Consider the following 25087-nt stretch of genomic DNA (forward strand, 5'->3'; position numbering starts at 1 on the left):
ACGCCCACCAAATGTTGTTCCAAGGAGAGGGCTTGTTCCAGAAGATGATGAACTCTGTCTTGTCCGAATTGAGTTTGAGGCAGTTGGTGGGGGGATGTTGGCCATGGTGTTCTGGAAGTCGGTTCTTGTGGTGTCGGCATCTTTTGAGAGGGATAGGAGGAGCGCTGGGGGGATGCCACATACCCTCACCTGTGCACGTACCCTCACCTGAGCACATACCCTCACCTGAGCACATGCCTCACCTGGGCACCTACCCTCACCTGAGCACATACCCTCACCTGAGCACAAACCCTCACCTGAGCACATACCCTCACCTGAGCACATACCTCACCTGAGCACAAACCCTCACCTGAGCACATACCTCACCTGAGCCCATACCCTCACCTGTGCACATACCTCACCTGGGCACATACCCTCACCTGAGCACATACCCTCACCTGTGCACATACCCTCACCTGAGCACATACCTCACCAGGGGCACATACCTCACCAGGGGCACATACCCACATATGAACAGACACTCACCTGCACATATACTCTCACCTGTGCACATACCTCACCAGTGCACACACACTAACATTCTCACACCCCCTCACCTGAGCACATACCTCACCTGGGCACATACCTCACCAGGGGCACATACCCACATATGAACAGACACTCACCTGCACATATACTCTCACCCGTGCACATACCTCACCAGTGCACAAACACTCACATTTGCACACCCCCTCACCTGAGCACATGCCAGCATCCAAGCACATACATGATATAGCATAAACTACTGGCTCATGCAGCAAGAGATGTATAGGAATGCTATTAGTTGTGTCAAAAACCTGGCCCAACAGGAACACGTCATATGATATGTTTGGGGCACTACACTCGTGTGTGTATAGATAAAAACTGCAGTGTTTATGATTTTAAAGGCTCGCCACCTCTCACCACTACTCCGGCTACATCAAGATCTTGTGAGCAGGAGGTAAGTGACTGGCAGCACTTTTCACTTTTATAATATCTGTCGCCTCTCTGCGGACTTTGAAGAAGTGTGCCCGACCTCACCCCACCTGTGAAAAGCGCAGAGAGGAGAGAGCGTGACTCGGCGCTCTAATCTCCTCTGAACGTTAACGGGGTCAGGGGTCGGGGACTTGGCAATGGCAGACCCCTGCCACAGATTTCAGGTGATATGACCTTTGAATACCAGGGCTCATTCAGTGTCTGGGGCGGTGCCCTGCTTGTTCAGTCACGTGCCACAACAACTGCACCCACACAATGCTGTGGACACAACCTCTGGGGGGGAGGGGAGAGCTGTGCTGAGCTGTGCGGTGCAAGGGGCAGGGGGAGTGTCTGGGAGCAGCACGAGCTTGGCACAGTCCCATCATAAGTTCACCCTTACCAGCAGCACTCCAGAGCTCTCACTCGACTGCTGCAGGCAGAGACAGGCAGACGCTGCAGGCAGGGACAGGCAGCTGCTGCAGGAGAGACAGACAGCTGCTGCAGGAGAGACGGGCAGCTGCTGCAGGAGAGACAGACAGTTGCTGCAGGCAGGGACGGGCAGCTGCTGCAGGAGAGACGGGCAGCTGCTGCAGGAGAGACAGTCAGCTGCCGCAGGAGAGACAGGCAGCTGCTGCAGGAGAGACGGGCAGCTGAAGCAGGCGTACAGTGATGGGCAAGCCGAGGGCAAAGAAGGAGCGCCGGGCACTCCTCAATGAGGGAGAGGACAACGAGATGGTGGGTTTTACTGTCACTGCCACAATGAAACCTTATTTGAATTTGTGTCGTGTGCTTGTGCAGTGAGCCTGTGGACTTGTGTGTTCTTGCTGCTTTGGTAACACATTTGCATATGTGCAGATTATATTTAGTGCTCACAACATTTGTTTTACTTAGACCCTGGTCACCCTTAAACTTTCTCTCATCAGCTGTGTCCTGCAATGTACGTACAAGTCTGGAAAGACGCCTGCAGCTGGCACGAGCCGGAACGAGTCATCTGAGCTGGTGACAAACCCGCCGGCAAGAGAATGGGTTCAGACGCTAATACTGTATTTATTGGTGGTTCTTGTTTGGTTAATGTGGACACACTTGGAACGGACACAGCTTCGAGTGCCTTTCCTCCCTAAAGCATGTGGTGCAGTGGCTGCTTGCTGCTAGACTGCTGGGGAGTGGGCACACAGGTGTAATCTGATGACAAGAGTAAAGGGGACGTTTACTGAAGAGACACCAACAATTACAGCAGTGTACACTTTAAATGCCACCAGTCAGCAGTGACAACGAATGATGACATGTGATTAACTTTTTGAGTATTGAATATATGGGATTTAAAAAACGGGCGGGGAGCTTTAAAATATTTGTAAAACTGAGGGAGAGAGAAGTGGTAGAAACAGCGATGCTGCGAGTTTTAGGAATAAAAGGTGGTTTGAAGCAAGAAGCATGCATATTGGGCAAAATGGCAGTGCAAGAGTCAGTGTATTATACAGAATAAAGTATCCCTAGCATGTTCTTACCCAAGACTGCAAAAAGGTAATCTGATCATTGTCTAGGACATTGGGCGGGCTCTCTGTACTTGCTTAGAAAGGACAGATGTTGTCTGGTTAAAGGGAAGTCAAAAGCTTCATCCGAAGCCTGACTGCCTAGGAGTATCTGGAGTCTAGAGTAGAGAAAGGGTACTACATCTGGAGTCTAGAGTACAGAAAGGGTACTACATCTGGAGTCTAGAGTACAGAAAGGGTACTACATCTGGAGTCTAGAGTACAGAAAGGGTACTACATCTGGAGTCTAGAGTACAGAAAGGGTACTACTGCACTTGGATCTAAACAAGTCTCCTGGGAAAAGACAGCTATTTTCCAGTTTGCATTTTGGGAAGCTACCTCCGGCAGCCTTGACCAGATGGGTAGGTAGAAGCAGTTGCTAAGACAGCAACAGGTGCATGTGACTGCACGTGTGTTTGCATGTATGCATCTTTGTGTGTATATGTGTGTCTATGTGCATATATGTATCTGTGTGTTGGTACTTGCCAGTTTGCATTTTGGTAAGCTCCCTTAGGCAGCCCTGATCAGGTGGGTAGGTAAAAGCAGTCGGTAAGGCAAGAAGAGGTTCATGTATGTGTGCATGCATGTGTGTTGTTTGTGCATGTGTGCGCATTTGTGCAGCTGTTTGTTGGTGTGAGAGTATGGTTGAGAGAGATTGTGAAGATGTCCATCACTTCCAGGTCCTGTGACCATGACATTGCCTAGCCTGAGGGTCCTTTTGAGAGCCTCCCTTGGGAGCTGAGGGGTGCCATCTCTCAAGGAGGGGGGTGCCTTGGGCATGTGAGATGACAAGTCTACCAACATTTCGGCAGTGAGCTGTTCCCTGATTGCGACTGGTCTGTAGTGTTTGGTTGTGTAGGTTAGGAAAATTTGTGATAATCAACTTTGTATGCGACCCTTGGCGGGAGTGCCATCTCTGATGGAGGTGGTCAACCTGGTTAAGTGAGATAGCAAGCCTACGGTCCTCTCGGCCGGGGGCAGTTTCCTTGCTGTGGTTGGTCTGTAGGGGGTCCCATGGGTAGGGTGCATTTGGGATTGAGGGATCACTTGATGTGGTTGCCCCATGGACTTTGAACACTCCTCACAAGCGTACTAAGTCCACACCTTGGTTTAACGATGCCTTATGGATGGCTAGGAAGTCTTATAAACGCTTAGAGCGTAAATGGAGACAAGACTTTCTGGATATAGATAAGGTGGCCTATAAGCTAAACCTAAAACATTTTCACCCCCTCATCTAGAAGACACAGGCTGCCTTCTAAACAGAGGTGATTAAGCAAGCGGACAATTCCTCCAGGGAACTTCCTGCTATTCTTACAGAGATATCCTCTCTGGAGAGAACAGTGGCGCCGGCCTCCAGTTCGAAGGAGTCGTGCAACCAAATCGCTGACTTTTTCTCTACGAAGGTATGGAAATCTATGACACGTTCCTTGATGAGGCCTGCAACGGCTCTGTGTGCCAAACCTAACAAATCCCGGAGTGGGGGGAAATTGTCTCTGAATTTCTCCTCCCCTCCTTGGAAGATTTGAAAAAGGTTGTGTTGGGTATAAAATCAGGCTCCCCAAAAGACCCAACCACACCCAAAGCTATCTGCATGAGGTTGGACTCCATACTACCCTTGGTGCAACAACTGCTGGAAATGTCCTTTCAGGAAGGGCTAGTCCTGGACACATGGAAGCAAGCGATTGTTCTCCCTCTGAAAACAAAACCCACAGCAGATGGGAATCTACTGGAGAACCTGCGGCCTGTCTCTCTTCTGCCCTATTTTTCAAAAATTGCAGAAAAAGTGGTCCACTCACAGCTGGTGGCACACATTAATAAATTCAACCTATTTCATCCCACTCAATCAGGCTTTAGAGCAACATACTCGACGGAGTCGGCATTGGTCATCGCTACGGAGACAGTACGCAGGCGGGTAGATGAAGGCCTGACGTCGGAACTAGTCCTTTTGGACCTTAGTGCCGCTTTCGATACGGTTTCCCATAAGCTGCTTTTACACCGTTTCAGAATGGGCGGTGTGGACGGGGCTGCTCTAAACTGGATGCCCTCTTATCTGCAGGGCTGTAGTTTTCAAGTAACACAACCCCCACATACCTCTAAAAACCTTTCTTTGGCGCAGGGGGTGCCTCAGGGCTCAATCTTGAGCCCTACCCTCTTTAATTTGTATGTGGCCCCCTTAGCCAGGATTGTGGGAAAATACGGTGTCACCATAGTGTCGTATGCAGATGACACACTTTAGTGGTCACCTGTCTCCTAATTCGGTGCAAGCAGCCAGTAGTTTTGCGGACTGCTTAAAAGATCTTGCCTTTTGGATGACAAGCCTGAAACTGAATGGTAATAAAATGGAGATACTGGGAGTAGGGAAGACTCCATCCATCTGGTGGCCACCAATATTAGGCCCGGCCCCCACCCCTAAGACAGAGGTGAAAGACCTAGGAGTCTGGCTGGACTCAACCCTCTCCTTTGAGACTCAGACCAGGATAGTTACAGGCAAGTGCTTTGGAATCCTGAAGACTTTAAGGAAAACCTTGGACATTCTCCCGGCCTCCGCAAGGAAATCTTGTCCCATGCCCTTGTACCATCTCAATTGGACTACGGGAATGTCCTATATCGGGGTGGATCAAATAAATTCCTGCATAGGCTGCAGTGTATCCAGAACGCGGCAGCTCGCTTGGTTCTGAGTCTTCCGAGAAGAGCTTCCTCGAAGAAAGCCCTGGACACCTTACACTGGCTGCCTAGTCAAAAAAGGATCTCTTTCAAGGCGCTATGCTTTTGCCACCAAACCTTGCAGGATAAAGGCCCATCTTACCTGTGGGACCTTCTTACTCCTTATAATCCAGAACGGCACCGTAGGTCTACTGGAACCCACCTGGTTAAAATCCCCAGGGTAAAGAAAGCACCTTCCGGAAAAAATTAAAACCCTGGCTCTTCCAACTATGAATGAAGTTTGTTCCCTCCGGTTCCCTGACCCTCTGCCCCTCACCCCCTGCTGGTATCTGTGTAGTTGCCTGGTAAAGCAGCATAGCGCGGGGACACACCAGTGGTGTAACCAGGCGCTTTATAAATGCTATAATAATATACAGCAGCTGTGGAAGGGTGGGATAAAGTGCTCATGGGGGGTTGAAGTCCTGATTCTTCATTTATTCTATAAGTGCTGCCAAGGTCTGTCTTGGGGTGTGTAATGGATACTGACACGTGTCCAATTCTACTCTTAGGGCAACTTAGGTGTGTATTTATTGAGTTCTAAATTAGCCACAGATTTTTGCTGCTCTATTGGTTCCAGGACCACAGGACGCTTGTCCTGCAGACCCCCTGCTGCCTGAGGTCAAGGAATCCCTTCAAGGAGGATTCACACCATTGTGTGAATCACTTTGTGGTGAGCAGACAGCAGAACAAGCAGCAATCAGAGCATGAGGCGAGGCTGGAATTAGCTACATTTCAACTGAGATGAAAACTATGGATAAGGAGAACTTGCTTTATTTTATAGAGTGCTTGCTCCAGATGTGCAAGAGAGCCAAGCATTGGATGACTGTCCTTAGTGCACAGGCACACGTCCACGTGAATCTGCATCTCGAAGCCTGCCTGTGCTGTGAGGGGGCCTGCATTTTGAAAGAATGCTGCATGACAGGCAGAGGGGATGGAAGCCAGGAGTCTGGACTCTTAGTGAAGGTTTGCTGTGCACGGTGTGAGGCTGGTGCTTGTCCCCCCTCTAGGTTGGGTTGTAGACATGCTAGGATGTGGGGTAGGATTTATCTTCAGGTGGCGAGGGTTAGCACCCAGATCCCTGTCTAGGAGTGGACGTGTGCTGCTGGAGGATTAGATCAGTGGGGATTGAGAATGGCCTCCTGGCTCCAGGGGTGGGAGGACAGTCTCCAGGGTTGGGTGGACAGTGTCCAGGGTTGGGTGGACAGTGTCCAGGGGTGGGTGGACAGTCTCCAGGGGTGGGTGGACAGTCTCCAGGGGTGGGAGGACAGTCTCCAGGGTTGGGTGGACAGTGTCCAGGGTTGGGTGGACAGTCTCCAGGGGTGGGTGGATAGTCTCCAGGGGTGGGTGGACAGTCTCCAGGGGTGGGAGGACAGTCTCCAGGGATGGGAGGACAGTCTCACCTGGCCACACACAGATTGGTGATCTGTGAGTACTGGTCCGCTCCCCTGGAAATATACATTTCCACATACAGTCTACATCAGAGAGACATTTGTGGTGATCCCCTCTCACCAAATATTAAAATGTGTGGAGGTTTTTTTTGTAAGCCGGTTCAATCAGTTATTTCTTTTTTTGCATTGACATTAATCTCATCTTTTCTCCCTGAGGCCAATAACTAAAGAAGTTTGACACAGCCAGTTGGTGTTGCTTTGGCTGACAGTTTTCAGCTTTCGACGCCACCTCTTTGGGTTCACTGACACAGAGACTTAAGACAAACTTAGAACAGACTTAAGACAGACTTAAGACAAACTTAAGACAAACTTAGGACAGCCTTAAGACAGACTTAAGACAAAATCCTAACTTTACTACTACTAAATGCCTTCTGTGAATACCAAAAGTAGTAAGTTTAGGATTTTGTCTTAAGTTAGTTCTGTGAATCGGGCCCACTGTGTTTTGCAGAGAATAAGAAATGACTGTTAATAATTGCACCGGTGGCGTAGCTGGGGGGCTGGGCGGCTGGGGGAGGAGGGCTGTGATCACAAGGTTTTATTTTATTCTCCCTCATCAACGTCTGTCGCCTTACCCCCCGCTCGTCGTTGTCGTCTGTGGTCTCACCCCCCGCTCGTCGTTGTCGTCTGTGGCCTTGCACCCCTGCTCTTACCATTACTGGCCATCACTAGGCAGCAAACTCAGGGATCGCCCCAGGCAGGAAAAGCTCTAGCTACGCCACTGAATTGCACTATTTGAAGAACTATAATGATTTATTTATGCAATGCACAGCTTGAACCTCGGTAATTTGCGAATGATGAAAAAAAGACTGGGGACAAAAAGTTAGTCTTTTTTCCATAAATACCTTTACAAGCATTGTGCATCTAGCAAGACTATCCATGATTAAGGCTCAACAGAAGGAGCCGAAACGCGCCGGATGTATTGTCATCCTGATTCCCATTGCAATTGAGATTAAACTGCTTTGTAATTTCTGGAAATCTGGCATTGAAGTTCTTCCTTTGGAAAGTGGGCTAATTAATATATAGATATGTATATTTAAAAAAGTACAAATATTTAGTCAGAATGCATAATTACTATTTCATTTAAAAAATCAATTGAAAAATAATTTTAGTTACTTAATAATTAATTAACTTCCCACCTTTTGCTCCTAGAAACCTACCAGCCAGCACATAAAATATGACAAAAAATACTGATTCATAACCTTCATGTTTAAAATATATTACATAATTAATTAACAATTATTAATTGATTGTTAGTTAATTCACTTCCCAGCCTAGTCCCCTACAAACCTAGCACCCTGCAACTAAAATAAAATTTAAATATATAGTATGCCACAATTTACATAGTTATTATTCAATTAAATAATTCATTTACAAATAATAATCAATAGTTACATAATTATCACTTAATTAACTTTCCATCAAATACACCTACAAACTTAGCATCCTGCAACTAAAATATAAGTTAAATAAATGAGTATTCAATATTTTACATAACTAAAAATCAATAAAATAATTAACATGTAATAATAAATTGTTAATTAATTAATACTTATTTAACTTTACACCCTAGCCTACTACAAACACAACAATCCACTAAAGCACTTTAAATTACTATTATAAATTTAAAAAATGTCTACATCACTTTAAGTTACAAGCTGAATTTTAAAAACAATAAATACAGATTTATATAAACATTAGTAACAAATAAAAGTAATATATCAACTAAAACACAATAAAATAATTTTAAAACTACATTTTAACCATTATACTAGTGAAAAAGGCGTTAAAAAAATGAATATTATTGAAAATGATATTACCTCAAAAAACGACATTCTTATCCACGATCCTTGTGCATCCCGATATTTGTGTGACACGATACTTAATTTTCGATATTTCTCTAAACCAATATTTTTAAATCAATATTTTGTCCAAACACACTTTTTTGTCATTGGGTGTGTAAAACTTTATTGTCTCGGATTTGGTAAACCGTCCACATTATTAAGTAAAATCATGCAGTAAAAGCAAAAATATTTCTTTGGTCCTAAAAGGTTCACCACTATAGAAGTCCTTTTCACTGAAGAGAACTACTATGTGTGTGTGTGGTGTGTGTACTCTTGTGAAATAGTAGAACTCCATCACTCACAGTGAAGTCAATTAATGGCTGAAGTGGGCTGATATTGTGCCCCATGTTGTATGCAGTAGTGAGCAGAAGAAAAATGTGCATGACATATATATGATTCTGGTAAAATGAAAAGACATAAGAAGGCCACGGGGCTGGATTATTTACATTAAGAGAGAGTCCGTTCAAATGCAGTGTTGCTGGGATGAAATTACAGGGTATTGTTAAATAGCATTGCATCACATGTACGAGGTGTGACGTATAGCACACACGGTCACTCTCTATTTCGAACCCAGCAATGTTTGTGGAAGGGAATTCTGAGACATCATAAATTAAGCAGATGGTGAGCTTCTCTCCCTGAGCATCTTTTATGTATGTGTTCCCTCTTCTTTCTCTTTGACTCCTATCTCTCTATGCACTCTCTTTCTCTTTCTCCCTCTCAACTTTTTCCATGTGTTGCCTGTTCCCTCAAAGCCACTGTGCATCTATTATTATTCTTCCTTATGCTCTCTAGCTCTGTATGTTTCCATGCTTATGTCACTATTTGTTCCTCTCCTTTCTCTTTCTCCCTCTCCACAAACTTCCTCTTTTTAGTTCTCTCCTACCAGATAGCATTAGTTGTCTGGTTGCGAAGAAACCTATTGTCAGCTTCTAGTGGGATTAGAGACCACCCACGGCTTATCATTGTTGTGTTTATTATCACTCTCATTTGCTTACTTTTGATTCACTAGTTTGTGTGGGCTTTCCTTCTGCTGCATGTGTTTGTCCCTGCCCCTGGAGCATAGCCTCATTGCTTGTGCCATTCCACTGCTGGCTTTTCAGTTACTACTTCTTTTTGTTTTTTTGGTGAAGCACTCTGTAAGCGTGTATATGTTTTCCAGCTACATGTGTTCTTCTCTTCGGCCCATGCTGTGCACTGTGGTGCTCTGTTGCCTGTGTGCTTCTCACCAGTTTGCCTTAAAAGTGTTTTATGCAACATTTACTACTCTTTTTAATTTACTGTTTGTTAGACCTGTCAGCCTTAGGGTGGTGTTCCCCCAAACTTTTTGCCTTCATTCTCCCTGCAGGAAATCAGGTTACTGGTTGAGGGGGGTGAAACCTTACTCAACCAGCAAGCACGATCTCTCTCACAGTGAAACACAAGCAAACCCCAAATCGACCTCTGCTTTACCATCTGGTAACTTTGCACCATAGCAGTCAAGCTTAACTTAGAGGCGATGTGTAAAGTATCTGTGCAGCATTTTAAACAGTAACAAAGTGAGAATACAACACAAAAATAATCCAATAGCCTCACCCTAATGTAGGGAAATTGAGTATAAATTAATAAATTAAGTTAGGCCAAAACAACAAAAATCTAACCAGTAAGACCCAGAGATAAACAATTTCAAAGTTTTAAGTAAAAAGAGCACCTAAAAGCACAAAGCAGTAGCTGGGGTTATCTGGTCGCAAAGTCACAAGTTCAGGCCAACTGCGATGGAGGGTGAGCCAACTACAGGGGCCATGCTAGGCCCACTGAGCAAAAGTGCTGTTTTTTACAAGTAAATCTCTATTGCCACGGCCACGTTTTTCTTTTTGTTTACATCTCGTTTACCAAGAGTCCGAAAGCATTTGTAGAGATATGGTTTACACCAGTTGCCTCCAGGTGATACATACATGCAAATATCCATTGTGTTTGCTACGTTCTGGGTTTTTCTCATTTGTCAAAGTGTGGGTGGCTACTCTGGTGGTTGGTATGACGTGTTTGTCCGTGCAACATACAATCATTTGGGAACGAACCTTGTGATTGCCTGACTGGGGCCAAAACGTGTTTAATTTCGTTCTGTGGACTCAAGGCCGCTTAGTGTATGAAGTAGGCAAGAGCCATTGCTCTCCCACATGCACAACGTGACCTGTAGGGGTAATGTGGGCTAGTGTGAGGGAAGAGGGGATGAGGGTGGCACAATCATGGTGGTGCATCTATACTTGTGGGCAAGAGGGTGGCAGAGGGGAGCACGTACTGTGCCCGGTATACCCAAGTGTTCTGCACCTGCAGAGGGGCAGTCAGGAGTGCCTTCCATGATGTCATTTCTGACTCAGGAAGTATGACAGGGAAGGGCTACCTCTCATGGTGGTCTGTTGTCTGTTTTAGCATTCACCTTTTCCAAGTACGTGTCCCCTTCATTGCTAGGTGCTGTGCCTCTCTGGGATGAACATAGAGAATACCAGGTGGCCACTTGAGCTGTCGCCGACTTTAGTAGGTCGCGACGCAATAGGTGGAGAGTGGGGCACCAGTGATCTTCCATGCCATAGCTATTCACTGTTTCACCAGCACATATGCTAGGTCAACAAACTCTATGGCATGCTTGTTTTTATGTGTGCATGAGCGATGCCCAGCAGGCATTGCAATGTGTCTGCCTGAAATGTCCATCACATTATGTCTGTCAAGTTCATCATTACTGGTGTCCAGTATCACGCAATGGCCTGCCAGTTTCATACTATTAGGTAGACGTCCGCCTCCAGAACTGGGCACCTAGGGCACCTGAGTGTTGAGGTCAGGAACAGGCGATGTCTGCACAGCGGTGGGAGGTATGTCTGGTGTGTGTTCTTCAGGTAAGGGTTCCTGAATACCCTGCACATATGTTTGAGTGCTACAGTCCACTGCTTGGCAGTGAATTCTTGGACTAACATGACTATCTATGTGTCTAACAATGCTTTCTATAATACCATAGTCCCCTGTCGGGTGCTGCTGTGGGTAAGCTATGCCTGAAGGGGAGCTTGGTGTTCCGGTTCTTTTTGCTGTGATTCAATAATGTTCCTATCTTGGATATAAGTGCATTGTAGGCTATAAATTGACCCTCATTCATGGTATTTTGTTCTTGTAATTACTGGAATGTCATTTGTGTTTTTTGGGCATTGAGGTCTCCTAGTATGGTGAGCCTTGCCTCTCCCATGGTCTTGTGTGGTGATGTTCCGTTATTTTGGGCTGGATCAGCAGTGTCCATGGTGGGTTGTGTTGTGTGTAAGGTGGCATATTTTGCTTACTGTGTATGTATCTGTGGCAGCACCTTTTGTCGACTTTGTGCAGTCAGCCTCGATGTGATGTGGGATGCCTAGGGTCCATTAACCAATCTAGTATTGCGTCATTCACTCTTGCTCAGGTTTGGTGTTGCAGACTGGGCTATCGCTGTGCGCCAGCCAGTATGTCGGTCACAGTAGCTGTGCTGCTGTGTAGTACAGCTCATAGCTTGGAGCCCCATTCCAAAGGAGAGTCGTTTGTGGAGTGCGACTCTCTTATGGCAAGCCAGAACAGTCCTGCAAGAGGATTCATGGCTAAATCGAAAATTATCAGCGACAGGAGCACCCTTGCCAAGTGCCTCCACGCACTTCAAAAGAAGGTGAGGTCTCGGTGCCAGTACAGACTCGGGCTAGCAGTTCAGTGTAAATGGGATTTATCCAGCGAAGTATGTTTGGGCCTAGCACCATTAGCCTCCATACGTTAATTAAATAGGACCACACCCCAGATGTTGAAGGCCTTCTCTACCTCCAGTGAGAGCGCTGTATAGAGATACAGCTTTATGATGTTCTCTTCCATCAGTCAGAAGTGGCTTTGTAAGTTTAGGAATGTGTTTTTCCCAGGTATAAAACTATGTTGATCTTGGTGGACCACCGTAGGAAGTCAGCCTGTTTGCAAGGACCTTCCAGAATATCTTGTCATCAGTGTTGAGGGCGGACAGTGGTTGATAAGAGCATACCTTTATGGCGGGTCCCTATAAGGCTTGGGTAGGACAACCATCATGGCCTCCCGTAGAGATCTGAGTAATGTGCGTCCTCTCAGACCTGTTGATACATTCGGAGAAGCTTTGGGACTAAAGTGGCTCTGTAGTCTGAGTAAAACTCCATGGGAGCCTGTAAATCCCTGGACTTTTGTTACGTGCAATCTGGTTCATTGCGAGGCCAGTTTCCTCAGTCATCAGTGCTTCATCTAGGGTATGCCACTGTATGGGGTTGAATTTGGGGATTGACAATTTTTTCAGATGCTCGCCTAAATGGAGGTCCTCCCACTCTTGCCTCAGCCCGGTATAGAAATGTGCCGTATGTTAGGAAGGCCTGGTTGATATCTGCTTGCATGTTTAATATCTCACCCGTCAGGGATCTGAAGGCATTTAGGTCCCTTTCTACATGATTTCTAGCCACAAATTCTGCATAGTCCAATGTTCTTAATCTGGTTCAACTCTCTGTGTTCTTTTTGGAGAGGGGAAATTGTGTCCTCATTCCATGCAGCTACCCTAGCCTGTATTTCTGCTATTTGTAGTTTGTTCAAGGCTGAAGAACTGTGTTTGCAATGTTTGATTGCCATCTTGATACAGAGGCCACATGTGACAGCCTTAAAGGTGTCCCACTCTATCCATGTCGTAGACGCAGTCCCTTCATTCTCCTCAAAGTAGGTGGAAATATGTGTGCTCATGGTGTCCCTGAAAACTATGTTCTGTAGGGCAGGGTCATACAGCCTCTAGGTGGGCATTGGAGCATGACAGAACACGGAGGATTTTGCCCCGGAGAGTTCTAGATTTGTAAGACAACAAGTGGCCTGAGAGTGAGGTAGGAGTGACCCACCCTATAATAGAAATCTTCTTCTGTTTGTCTGAACATGTTCGCTGGCTGTATATCAATCTGAGAGAAGCATCATTTACACTATTTTAATATATGGGAGTTTCTTTTATCAACCTATCATGTGAATTATTATGCGATTAAAATGAATAAATTTTACTGTGTTCAACCCCACCTGGCGGGTTTCATTATTTACAGCGAGGCCTGCCTGAAGTTGCTTTCGACATTAATTGAGTGAACAAACTGTTGTTGGGAGATATCTCTTTCCTGAAGAATGTGGCTGTGATATTATAATACCCACCGAAACGCGTCAATGCTCTGCTATTCCTTAGGACGCTAGATTTCTGGGACATTTGTCAGTCAAGAGATATTGAAGTTTTGACAGGAGACAAATGATCCAACACAGACTAGTGCTGATTTAATGACATGATATTCTGTCCGATTTGTTCTCCCACTGTGTTGTTTTTTAATGAAGTTGTATTGATTTATGCATATTGTACTAATTGCAACATTATATATTCATTTGTTCAGGATTAAACAAATTGTTGTTTTCATATTCTAAGAGTACATATAAAAAAAAATGTAATGCAAAATGTGATGTTTTTTAGAAGGTACATATAGAACATACTGGCTGAATACAATTGTCCTATTTAAAGTGGAAATGTTCTCGCTTATTTTTATGTATTTTTAGGTCTCGCTGAGTCAGCGCATGCGCTGCTCTGCGAGACATTTAGTTAGTGGCTTTTGGAAATGCTTCCAAAGGCTGGTGCCGGCTACCAGCTTTCGGTTACGCGCACAAGCGCACGCGCCTCGCTCTGCCTCTCCAATGCAGATGCTGCATCTGCTTTCACTTTTGGCGCCGCGCGCGCGATGCTGCATATGCTTTCACTTTTGCTGAGTTTAAAGTGTTGCAAACAGCCGCCCGGCCAATGCTTGTTTATCTCGCTTGGGGGACCTTAGACCACAGGCATTCCCCAAGTGGAATGTTTCTCAAATCATCTGTCCCTTTCTCACCTTCTTTGAAAGAGCACTCTGCTATCCATGAATGAGCACCGGTACGTCTTGGGATCAAAAAGGAAATGCTGCCGGGTATTGATATTCGCATTTTTATAGTCCCATTTAAAACAGTGCACCAGGGTGCACAATCCATGCAGATAACAAAATTATGTATTATTGACGCTGAGCAATTTTTGCACAAGAATATAATAGAATAAGTAACTACGGTATTTATTACATTTATAAACAAGCTGTTCTAGCTGTCAAAGGTATAGAAAGCTTTTCTGCAGGTGTTGAATTTCGCTCGATGAGGGGGGAGCGAGGGAGCCGGAATCGTCAAGTCTGGAGGCTTATGCTGGTGTACCGGCTCACAAGTTGCTGGGAGAATGATAAACATTTACTTCCGGTACAGTAGGTGTGCGTTCCCGGAGTTACAGAATTAGTGGGCGGTTTCTTCCGGGGTGGGTTCGTCATCTTTCCAGGGGCGGGTCATTCTGCAACCAATTGCACGATTTTTAGGAAAGTACAGTCACCATGAACATCCCACTACCATCTCGTAGTCTGCCAATTGGTTTAAAGCTGCTTTTTCTATCACTCCTTCTCGCCAACACATATTAAAGGTGGTTGGAATCGAAAGCGGTGTGACGGCAACTGGATTTGTAAGAACCTTTCTCGGGAGGTGGAAGGTAAGGTTTTGGAATAGACTTGCCTCATTCTGGAGTATGTATGGAGATCACTGTCTTTTCTTCATTGGGACTCTCATTCACCAATGTGTAGTGCCTCTTTTACAGTGTCTGTCCTTAGTACATCCTTTTCAGCCCCTTCCGTGAGAGTACCACCACCGTCTCCCTCAATCCATCCCCACCTTCATCTCTCAAGCGCCCACTTTCAACACCCGTGATTCTGGGCAAATCACTTAATCTCCCCGTGCCTACTAAAACAAGCATTGGCATAGCCAATAGGTCTAGCTTTTGGGACCTTATAAGTATTTAGTTATGCAGCACAATATCCTTGGTGCAACAACATTAATTGTTGCATGGTTAAACACTTATAAGGTCCCAAAGGCGAGACCTATTGGCTATGCCAATGCTTGTTCTATTTACCTTTATGTTTTGGTGATATGGGTTGTATGGAAATTGAGTGATTTATTGAACCAAAGAGGATTTTTCATGACCATGATCTTGCTGGTGCCCCACCTCTTTGGTGTTTAAAGGGCCCCTCTCTCTTTTATTGAGGTCTACCCTATCCATTCATCATTTTGAGGTAGTTGGGGTCAGACAGCGTGTGGCCTAGATATTCAGTGGACAAGACCAAGGATGCCCTTGAATGGTTGCATAGAAACAAGTCAATTCTCATGTGGAATTGGTAAACTGGTGATAAGAATGACTATTCTTGTGTGTATGATGCAATTGACGCCAGATTTCGCTCATCTTGGTGTGCGTGAGCCAGTCTTGGAATGCCTGGGTCATTCTGGTCACATTTGTTTACCTGCAGTGGGGGAATGATCTATCTAGATTGGTGTCATGGACTGCATTAAAGTCCCCACCCCATATGTTCAGCATCTGCAGGGCTTGTACCAATGTGGGCGGGGATACGCCATAGAAATTTGTGCTGGTTGCTATTAGATGTATAGAATACAAGCAGGGTGATCGCAACCCCATCTCGTAATCCTTGGACTGCTACATATCTCCCCTCAGGGTCAATTACAGTGTGACGTGTAATTAGAGGCACCATCAGGGTGATCCAGATGAGGGCCACTCTATCATATGGTGCATATGATGTGCCAATCACCTGGCCACTCCACCTATGTTGCAATTTGGCGAGTTCTGTGGTGAATATATGTGTTTCTTGCAAGAAAGCAATGTGGATCTGTCGGCACTGCAGGTATGAGTATATCAAATGTCGTCACTTAGTAGTGGCCATCCTTCGGACATTCCAGGTTACAGGGTTGCATGTGGGCCATAGTGTAGTCGGACGTGAGACCATAGTATATGCTAACTGGTTACAGTTCGAACAAGTCCATCATCCCTCTCACATTCTGAATTCCCCTCCCCAGCTCATTCACTATGTGTTGTTGCAGTTCCACAGAAAGAAAAACAAAAAATAACACTCCAGCTCCCACTTCTTGGTTGCGAACAAGCTTCCAACCTGACATTGAACATAATGTGTAACCAATTAATCTGTTCCAGCTGGATTCGGGTGGGGTTGTCATGTCAATATTGATTTTGTTGGCTCTGGTGTGTGTCAGTTCAGTCGAAGTACAAGTCCTCCTATAACCACTGTACTCGCCCACCCCCACACACCCAGAGACACCTGTACTTTCCATCATTGTGCTCAGTTCCAAACTGTCCACTTTGGAATCCCAGTATTGCCTCCTGGGTCATATCACCTGGCCTGCCACGAGAGAAAGGCCCATTTGCAATTCTCCTGTTATGTTCTACATTGCTAGTTCCAACTCTTGGTCTGGCGATGTGCCCTCCGAGGTGGAGGAGAGAGATATGGCTGCTTCGAGATCCCAATTTTTCCACAACCCTGGCTCATTCACGTTCTGCCTGTTCATTGGTAGCCTTTGGAAGGCCTACATGGTCCCTGTCACGATTGGCTATACGCTGTTCTTTTTGTGGCAGGGCAGATCCTGAGACCGGCAACACACCCTGTAGGAGAGTAGGATCTGCCTCTTATGGTTACCCCCACTTTTTGCTGCTGTCACACTGTTTTTCGACTTCAGTCTGGCTGGGGCCCTGCTATTCAGGACCCCAACTTAGCTGCTTCCTCTCTAAATTGATTCCATGTACTTTGGGTACACCACAGATTGGATTCTGGGGTGCCCTTATAAGTCCCTAGTGTATGGTATACTATGTACCCAGGGCATAGGTACCCCAGAGGCCTACCTGGGGCTGAAGCATGTATTATGGCACCCCTGGAAAGCCCTCCAAAATGACACCACAGGTCTAGTACTGCAACCTGGGTAAGGTGGTGCATGCACCCCTTACAGAGATATAGGTTCACTATATCTCACCTATCACTGCACATAGAAACCTATCAGTCACCCCTATGGCAGGCCTTATCAATCCTGAAGATAGGGTGCTTGGTTTTGAGTGAGAGGGTGCCCATGCATAAGCGCAGCCCCTCTGCATCCTTCGGAATCTCTTCTCCGGGGTTGTCTGTGATGCAGCCTGACCATATACTCTTAAGTGCATTATAACCAAACGGTAAATGCTAACTTTGGACTGGCTGCACGGAAACATGTTGTGTTTGGTGTCAAACACCTTGGAATCATACCCCCACACCAGTAACTGGTGTGGGAGTAAGATCCCACCCTTCTAGAGGGAGAGACATGACAGCACCGGTGTACCTGGTACCAACTTAAAAGAGTCCTGGCATCACAAAATGGATGATGCAGCCATAAACACGAGTCTGGCCTCCTGCTGCTGACAGAAACTCCATCAGGGGAGGCCTGGACAATAGGTTTCCTGTCACAGGGAGCTGTCACCACCTCCCAGACAGGCTTTAGTGTATTGGGGCTGGGTGGGTGCACTCTGAGAGTGCTTTGAAGTCCTGCACTGGGGGCACATTTGGTGTCCCTGTGCATAGTCCAGCTCAAACCGGTTCAGGGTCTACCAGCCCCTGCTCTGGCATGAAACTGGACAAAGGAAATGGGTGTAGCCACCCCTCTTTCCAAACCCTCCCATAAGTGGGTCCCCTGAGTTAGTCCAGCCCCTTCCTTGGGTATAAAGTAGGAACCCCTGGCAACAGGACTTTAGATATCCCTGGATGAAACTCTGAAACTGAATCCTGGAACTTCGACAATCTGTTCAATGCCAGATGACTGAAGTATCTCCGTTGGAGTAAAGGAGTTACTCCCCTGCTTGGCAGGCACCAAAGAAGCATCTGCCCGGTCTGCATCTCCAAAGCTCCCGCCGGACGCTGAAGACTTTGTAATACCAAAGGTGGATTACCAGACTTCCCAGAGGCCGAATCAGGTCCCCAGCAAAGCTGAGACCCGTAGCCCTCGTGGGCACTGTGGAACTGGAACCCCTGGACACCGTGCACATTTGCAAGTGCATCAGCTTCTCGACATCTCCCAAGGCTGTGCATTGTGTTACTTGTAGCCCAGACCCCGAGCAGAGAATCCACTGAAGATTGTCAGCCTAGTCACCCCGAAGGACCCGTGGGCCGCAATTTTGTGATTCCTCTTGAGGTCCCTTTGCGATCCCTGGTCCGTCGACTGGTGGGTCCCTGTGAAGGTAACTCTGACTTCCTTTGGGCTTCACTGGTTGCTCCAGATGTTCCCTCACTCCCCCTCACTGGGGGAGTCCCTCGGACCTTGCTAGTTTGCACAAAAGTATCTTCCTCCTTTTTGCGTGGGTTGCTGTTGCCAAGGCTTGTTATGTCCAATCGGGGCACCAACGCTGCAACTCTCGACATCTTTCGTGGGACAGCTCGAAACCAGCTCCTGGTTGTCCTTGACGCCTCCTGGTCCTCGTGGCTGAAGAGTTAAGCTTCACCTTCTTCACCTGAAACATCTGACATCGGTGGCCATTCGTCTATCGTGCCCCTGGTCACTGGCAAGTGACCCAGACTCTGTCCCCTCTGCTTTCAGGTTCTTCACATCTTCGATCCAGGCTTGGATCTCTTCGGACACTTCGCATCTTCCCGGCAGCAGCACTTCTTCGCCAACTCCCATTGAAAACGACGACGCGACCCAACACCATTTGACACCTATGCACCCGACTTCCCTGGGTGAGGTAACTCGAGTACTCTGGTGCTCCCGTAGGTGTTGACCCTAGAACTGTCTAAGTCCAAAAGGGTTTGGTCCTAGTCCATCTCTAAGTGTCCCTAATCTTTAAAAATCTAACCGCGACTCTTGCCATAGAAGCTAACGGGAGCTCGCGGCTGTGTTCTCACACTGCACACGGCCCCCATGGGCCCCCTGTGTCACTACCTTGGGTGGTTCCTTTGGGTCCCAGCAATTCTATAGGCTCTAGGCCTTGTGCCTAGTTAAGTCATGGTTCTTATACCACTATTTTAGTATATGGTTTGGCTCGCAACTGGGGCCTAACGTGTATTTGTGCTATTTTACTGTAATATTTGAAGTGTAACTTATGTGTTTTGACCTCTAGCCTCATAAAGAGACTAGTAGGGTGTGTTTAGTAATAAATACATATATTTTATTAATATACCTGGTGTGGTTGCCTTTCATTTAGCCATTCAAGAGATTATAGACTGGTAAAAAAAAGCTGCTTAACATTCCTTCAAGACGTAGCCTGAAGGCTGCTCTCCATAGCTACCACTGGGATAGCTTTCAATAAAGGTTGTCTTTAACCTATCATCAATAAGGGGTTGTTTGGACTGGTGCAAGGTGCCCACTATAACTAGTGGACCGCATATACCAGGCCAACTTCTCACACACCCTATTTCTCTAACCAGTCCCGGGCCCACTGCTGTGTCAAAGAATACCTTGGTGTCTGCATCTACCATTCACAGTGTTGATGGAAACATTAGCCCAAGTTGACGCAGCTTCTGCTTGACCGACATAAAGGATTCTAGGCGGGGTGCACTTCAGCCATGTAGTTTGGGTACTTCAGCCATGTAGTTTGGGTATGTATTGTAATAAAACAAGGGTACCCCTAATTTAGTTTCCTATCTCAGGGTTTAAAGCAAATATTTGTGAATCAATATATAGGAAACTCATTCAACAACAGTGAACTAGTATACAAACAACATGTGATAAATAAAAGGAATCATTTGACCAAATATGCAATGACTCAGTACCCACAACAGGCAGTGTTTATATACAAAAAAGATATTGAGAAAAATGAAATGATTGACTGTGTATATGTTTATAATCAAATGTATAAAGCAACAAATAACTAATAAATGGATAGAAACAACCTAGTTTCCCTGGGGTCATAATTGGTCAATGAGACATCATGATATATGTTTGCTTTTATTTATCACATGTTGTTTGTATACTAGTTCACTGTTGTTGAATGAGTTTCCTATATATTGATTCACAAAAAAAAAAGTTTGGGTATGTATTTACAGTGCCTTTCCACGGACCCTTGTTCATTGCAAGTTGTAGGATGTGGTCGTGGTCCTGGAGTCGGGCCACTACCGGCTGTTGCAGGGATCCGGGGGGGGGGAGGGGGAAGAAGCCTGCCTAGGACCCTATGTGCCCTTTCAATTGAGTAGAAGGTCGACCTCCTGCCACTAAGTTCTGTGTCAAGGAGCCATTGTTCTAAGAAAGGTTCCATATTAGAACGCTCATGCCCCTCCGGTAGTCCCATCAATTTGATATTGTTTTGGCATATGCGGCCCTCTGTTTCTTCTGCCCTGTCTCTCAACTTTGCAATCTCCTCCTGCAGGGCCTTGATGTGTGACTGCATCACAGTCAATATGGGACACATTCCTACCAAGGCAGGCTTGTTCGTCTCATCTCTATAGTCAAAGTGTCCAGTTTACGTCCATGTGTGGCCTTCAAGGCTTTGATTGATCACATTAGTTCGTCAAAGTGCTCTCCTTGATCTTGTGAGCTCTTAAAGGCAGTCCATGGAGCCTCTTGTTGGGTCGGGCGGTGAGGTTCCCACCACTCTCTCTATCTGCCCTTGGTTGGTCGTTGCTTTACCATCCTGATATTGATAGGAGTCTAGGAGGGTATGATTCTGGAGGAACTGGATAGTGGAGCGTGCAACCCCCCGCCAAATAGGACAAACTTATCCTGCCACTAGGTAGCACTGGGAAGCCCTCATTCTGTGCCTCAGTTATTCCTTCCTTCTTTGTGCTTATATGCGGAGGAGGAATTCAGTACTAGTGTGTCCCACTGGGCTTTCATCACCAGGCCAGTCACTGTGCCGGAGAGGAGATTGTTTCCCTGGCTTCTAAGTGGGAGGGGAAAGTCAGCACAAATATGACCCCTCAACCCTGCTCAAGTGTTCTGGATCTTCACTGGGCCCCCATGTCCAGGGGAGCCAGGTCCACTTGGGGTATTCTCAGTGCACCTCTCCCCCGGTGCTTACCAACACCGACTACGGAAGCCACAGCTACAAGTCATGCTACTGGGGGAAGAATCTGGTCTAGTCCCTTGTGTCTGTTCCATCGATTGAGGACCTCCGTTCCATGCAATGAGATATGTGGCCAGTGGACAGGGGCTGTGTCTTGTTGTGGCAAACTGGCCAGCGCTGCCTGGCACAGGCCCCAGGCCTGCAGAGTGCAGTCCAAAACAGGGCTTGTGCCTCAGGCCTGCGGTCGCCTCTCAATACCACTCCTGTTAGGGGTAGCCTCGCTGGTGCTGTCATTATTGCAAGCCACTAGATCCATCTTTGTGGGGGGCTTCACTTCTGCTGTCTGTATTGGGCCGCACTCCCAACTGAGCAGGGCGATGCACCAGAGGTCAAAGCTTGGGCGGGACAGGATGGAGGATTAAGTGTGCTCTGCTAGCCCAGCTGTGGACTTCACCAGAACCAAAGCAAAGTGATGCAAACCTGACACTGCATCGCAGCTCCTTTTCAGAACTGAAGCAGCCTCAATAGATGCAGAGCTTCCTCTGTGAACCGAAGCAACACGATGCAGCCCCAATGCAAGCCTGCATCACACTCCTCAGAGGTCGTCAGAATGACACATCTTTGACGTGGACCTCGCATCACTCCTCAGAACTGTTGCATTCCAGACTAAAGGTGCAATCATCAGTGGACCTAACCTGGTCCTTGTGTCCACTGTGATTCATTGAGGCCTGCCTGAACTTGTGACTTTGACAACAAAACTATAAAAGAATGGTGCTGGGTTTTTATTGGGGTTGGAGTCACATAGGGTGTTAGACTTGGCATCTTTTGGTGGGTTTCCCCTGTCTTTTTGCTTTCTGACCTCCTGGTTTTCTACTCTATTTTTGCTGGTTTAGTGTCTCTGCTCACTTTCTCACTGCTGCCCAGTGTTAAAGTGCAAGTGCTCCTATTGTAAGCTGTATTATGGATTGGTGTTTCCATGATTGGCATATTTGATTTACTGGTAAGTACATAGTAAAGTGCACTGTGAGTGCCAGGGCCTATAAATCAAATACTGCTAGTGGGCCTGCAGCACTGATTGTGCCACCCACACGAGCAGCCTTTCAAAGGGTTTTCAGACCTTCCACTGCAGTGCCTGCGTTGTTTTTACTGCCATGTTGACTTGGCAAGTGCACCCTCTTGTCAAGCCCTAACCTTTCCTTTTATGACATATGAGTTACCCCTAAGGTAGGTCCATGGTATGCCTATGGCCAGGGTGTGTGAAAGGTAGGACATGTCCTCGTGTGTGTGACATGTCCTTATAGTGAAGTACAGTGTATTTCGTTTTTCACTGTTGAAAGGATATCTGTTCCATATGATAGAAAGGTGAATACTCTGTAATATTTTACGAGTATATCTTCCCATTGGGACAAGATGAAGAAATGAAGTTTAGTATACGTGAACTCAAAATGTAGAAATGCATCTTTTAGTAAAAAATTTTTTTATGTTCTGTGTTTGAAAATACCACTTTTAGAAAGTAGGTACTTTGTTGCTTAGCCATCTTTTTGCCTCTGGTGGGTTGTGGATTGACTTTCTGGCTTTGGAGTGACAGGTGCTGGGAATGTGCCTTCTCTTCAGACAGCTACTCAATCAATCAATCAATCAGGAGAATTGTAAGCACACAACTCACCCGTGAGGGTCTCAAGGCGCTGAGGGGGGTGTGGGCGACTGCAGATCTCTTTAGTCGAAGAGCCAGGTCTTGAGAGTCTTCCTAAAGGTGTTCAGGGAGGGGGCGCATCTGATGTCTGCCGGGAGATCGTTCCAGGTCTTGGCTGCAATGTGAGAGAAGGATCTTCCACCGGCACTGGCTCTGTGGATGCGTGGGGTTTCGGCCAGTGCGAGGTTGGAGGCTCAGAGGTTTCTTTTGGGTACGTGGAAGTTGATTCTGTCGTTGAGGTATTTGGGTCCATTGTTGTATAGGCATTTGTAGGTATCAGTGAGGATTTTGAAGGTGACTCTTTTCTCCATGGGGAGCCAGTGGGGTCTTTGTAGGTGTTGGCTGATGAGTTTGTGCCGGGGGGTGCAGAGGACGAGTCTGGCGGTGGTGTTCTGTATTGTCTGGAGTTTGCGGAGTAGGTACTTGTTGATGCCGGTGTAGAGTGTGTTTCCATAGTCCAGTCTGCTGGTGATGAGTGCGTGGGTGACTGTCTTCCTTGACTCAGGGGTGATCCATTTGACTTGCGAAGGATGCGGAGGGTGTTGAAGCAGCTGGAGGTGATGGCATTGACCTGTCGGTTCATGGTGAGTGATGAATCGAGTAAGATGCTGAGGTTTTTGGTGTGGTTTGAGGGGGTAGGTGGGCTTCTGAGGGCAGTCAGCCATTGGGTGTTGTCCCATGCTGAAGGGGTGGTTCCAAGGACGAGGACTTCTATCTTCTCAGCATTGAGCTTCAGGCAGCTGTTGGTCATCCAGACTGCGATGTCTTGCATTCCTTTCTGGAAGTTGAGTTTCGCGGTGGTAGGGTCTCTGGTGAGGGAGAGGATGAGCTGGGTGTCGTCGGCGTAGGATACGATCTTGAGGCCGTGTTGTTGGACGAAGGCTGCAAGGGGGGCCATGTAGATGTTAAAGAGAGTCAGGCTCAGTGATGACCCCGGTGGGACTCGGCATGTGATTTTTGTGGGATCGGAGAGGAAGGGTGGTATTCTGATTCTTTGGCTTCTTCCGGTGAGGAACGATCGGATACAGTCTAGGGCTGTTCCTTGTATGCCGGCGTTGTGCTGTCTGGCGACTAGTGTGCGGTGAGCGACGGTGTCAAAAGCTGCTGACAGGTCGAGTAGGATGAGGGCTGCAGAGTGGCCTTGGTCCAGGAGGGTGCGGATGTCATCTGTGGCGGCGAGTAGGGTGGTCTCGGTGCTGTGGTTGCTTCGGAATCCGGATTAAGACAGGTTAAGGACGGCGTTCTCTTTGATGAATCGTGTCAGTTCCCTGTTGACTCTTTTCTCTGTGACTTTGGCTGCGAAGTGGATGAGCGAGATGTGCCGGTAGTTCTTGAGGTCTGTGGGGTCAGCTGTGGGCTTCTTGAGCAGGGGCCTGACTTCTGCGCATTTCCAGTCATCTGGGAAGGTGCCTGTTTTGAAAGTGGTGTTGATGGTGCGTTGGAGTTCGGGTGCGATGGCGGCCGCGGCTCTCTGGTAGATGTAGATGTGAGGAGGGCAGGGGTCAGTTGGGGCCCCCGAGTGGATGCCTTTCATGGTCGAGGCGGTGTCTTCGGTGGTGATCAGTGTCCAGTTGGAGATGGTGGGCTGGCTGGTGTCTTTGGGGGGGGTGGGGGTTTGTCCTGCCTTCTTGGATGAGTCAGGGCAGGGCTGAATAGATCTGGGCAGCATTCAAAGTAGTGGGAGGAGATTTCACTGCACCTGAATGGGCCAGGTCTGACTTGGAAAATGCTGTCTCCACCTCCTGCAGGGAAGCTGGGTCAGAGAGGACCAAACTGGTTTGGACTGAGCACAGACACTCTGTGCCCATGAGAATAAAGAGAAATGTTGTATGAATATATTGGGGCCCAGACTGCAGGACTTTAGACCTCGCTTGGATCAAGGACCCTGCCAAGAAGAAGATCTGGAAGAGCTGCCAGGAGGAGTACTGCCTAACTGTTGTGTTTTTGCTGGGTTGGGTTGTTGTTGGGTTGGCCTGTAGTTGCTGCTTTTGCATTGGGCAGTGAAAGGACTGGAT

General features: G+C 47.0%; 1 protein-coding gene across 1 annotated transcript in view; it reads left to right on the top strand.

The window, feature by feature from the left end:
- Positions 1-1368: 1368 nt before the first annotated feature.
- LOC146788637 (putative cation-transporting ATPase 13A5) overlaps positions 1369-25087 on the top strand; it is a 452938-nt gene continuing 429219 nt past the window's right edge. Inside the window, exon 1 of the mRNA XM_085635829.1 lies at positions 1369-1728. Coding sequence (XP_085491955.1) covers positions 1663-1728 — 66 coding nt within the window. The 5' untranslated portion in view covers positions 1369-1662. The remainder of the gene's footprint in view (positions 1729-25087) is intronic.

Source organism: Triturus cristatus, chromosome 11 (genome assembly GCF_964204655.1).
Source record: "Triturus cristatus chromosome 11, aTriCri1.1, whole genome shotgun sequence".
NCBI lineage: Eukaryota > Metazoa > Chordata > Amphibia > Caudata > Salamandridae > Triturus > Triturus cristatus.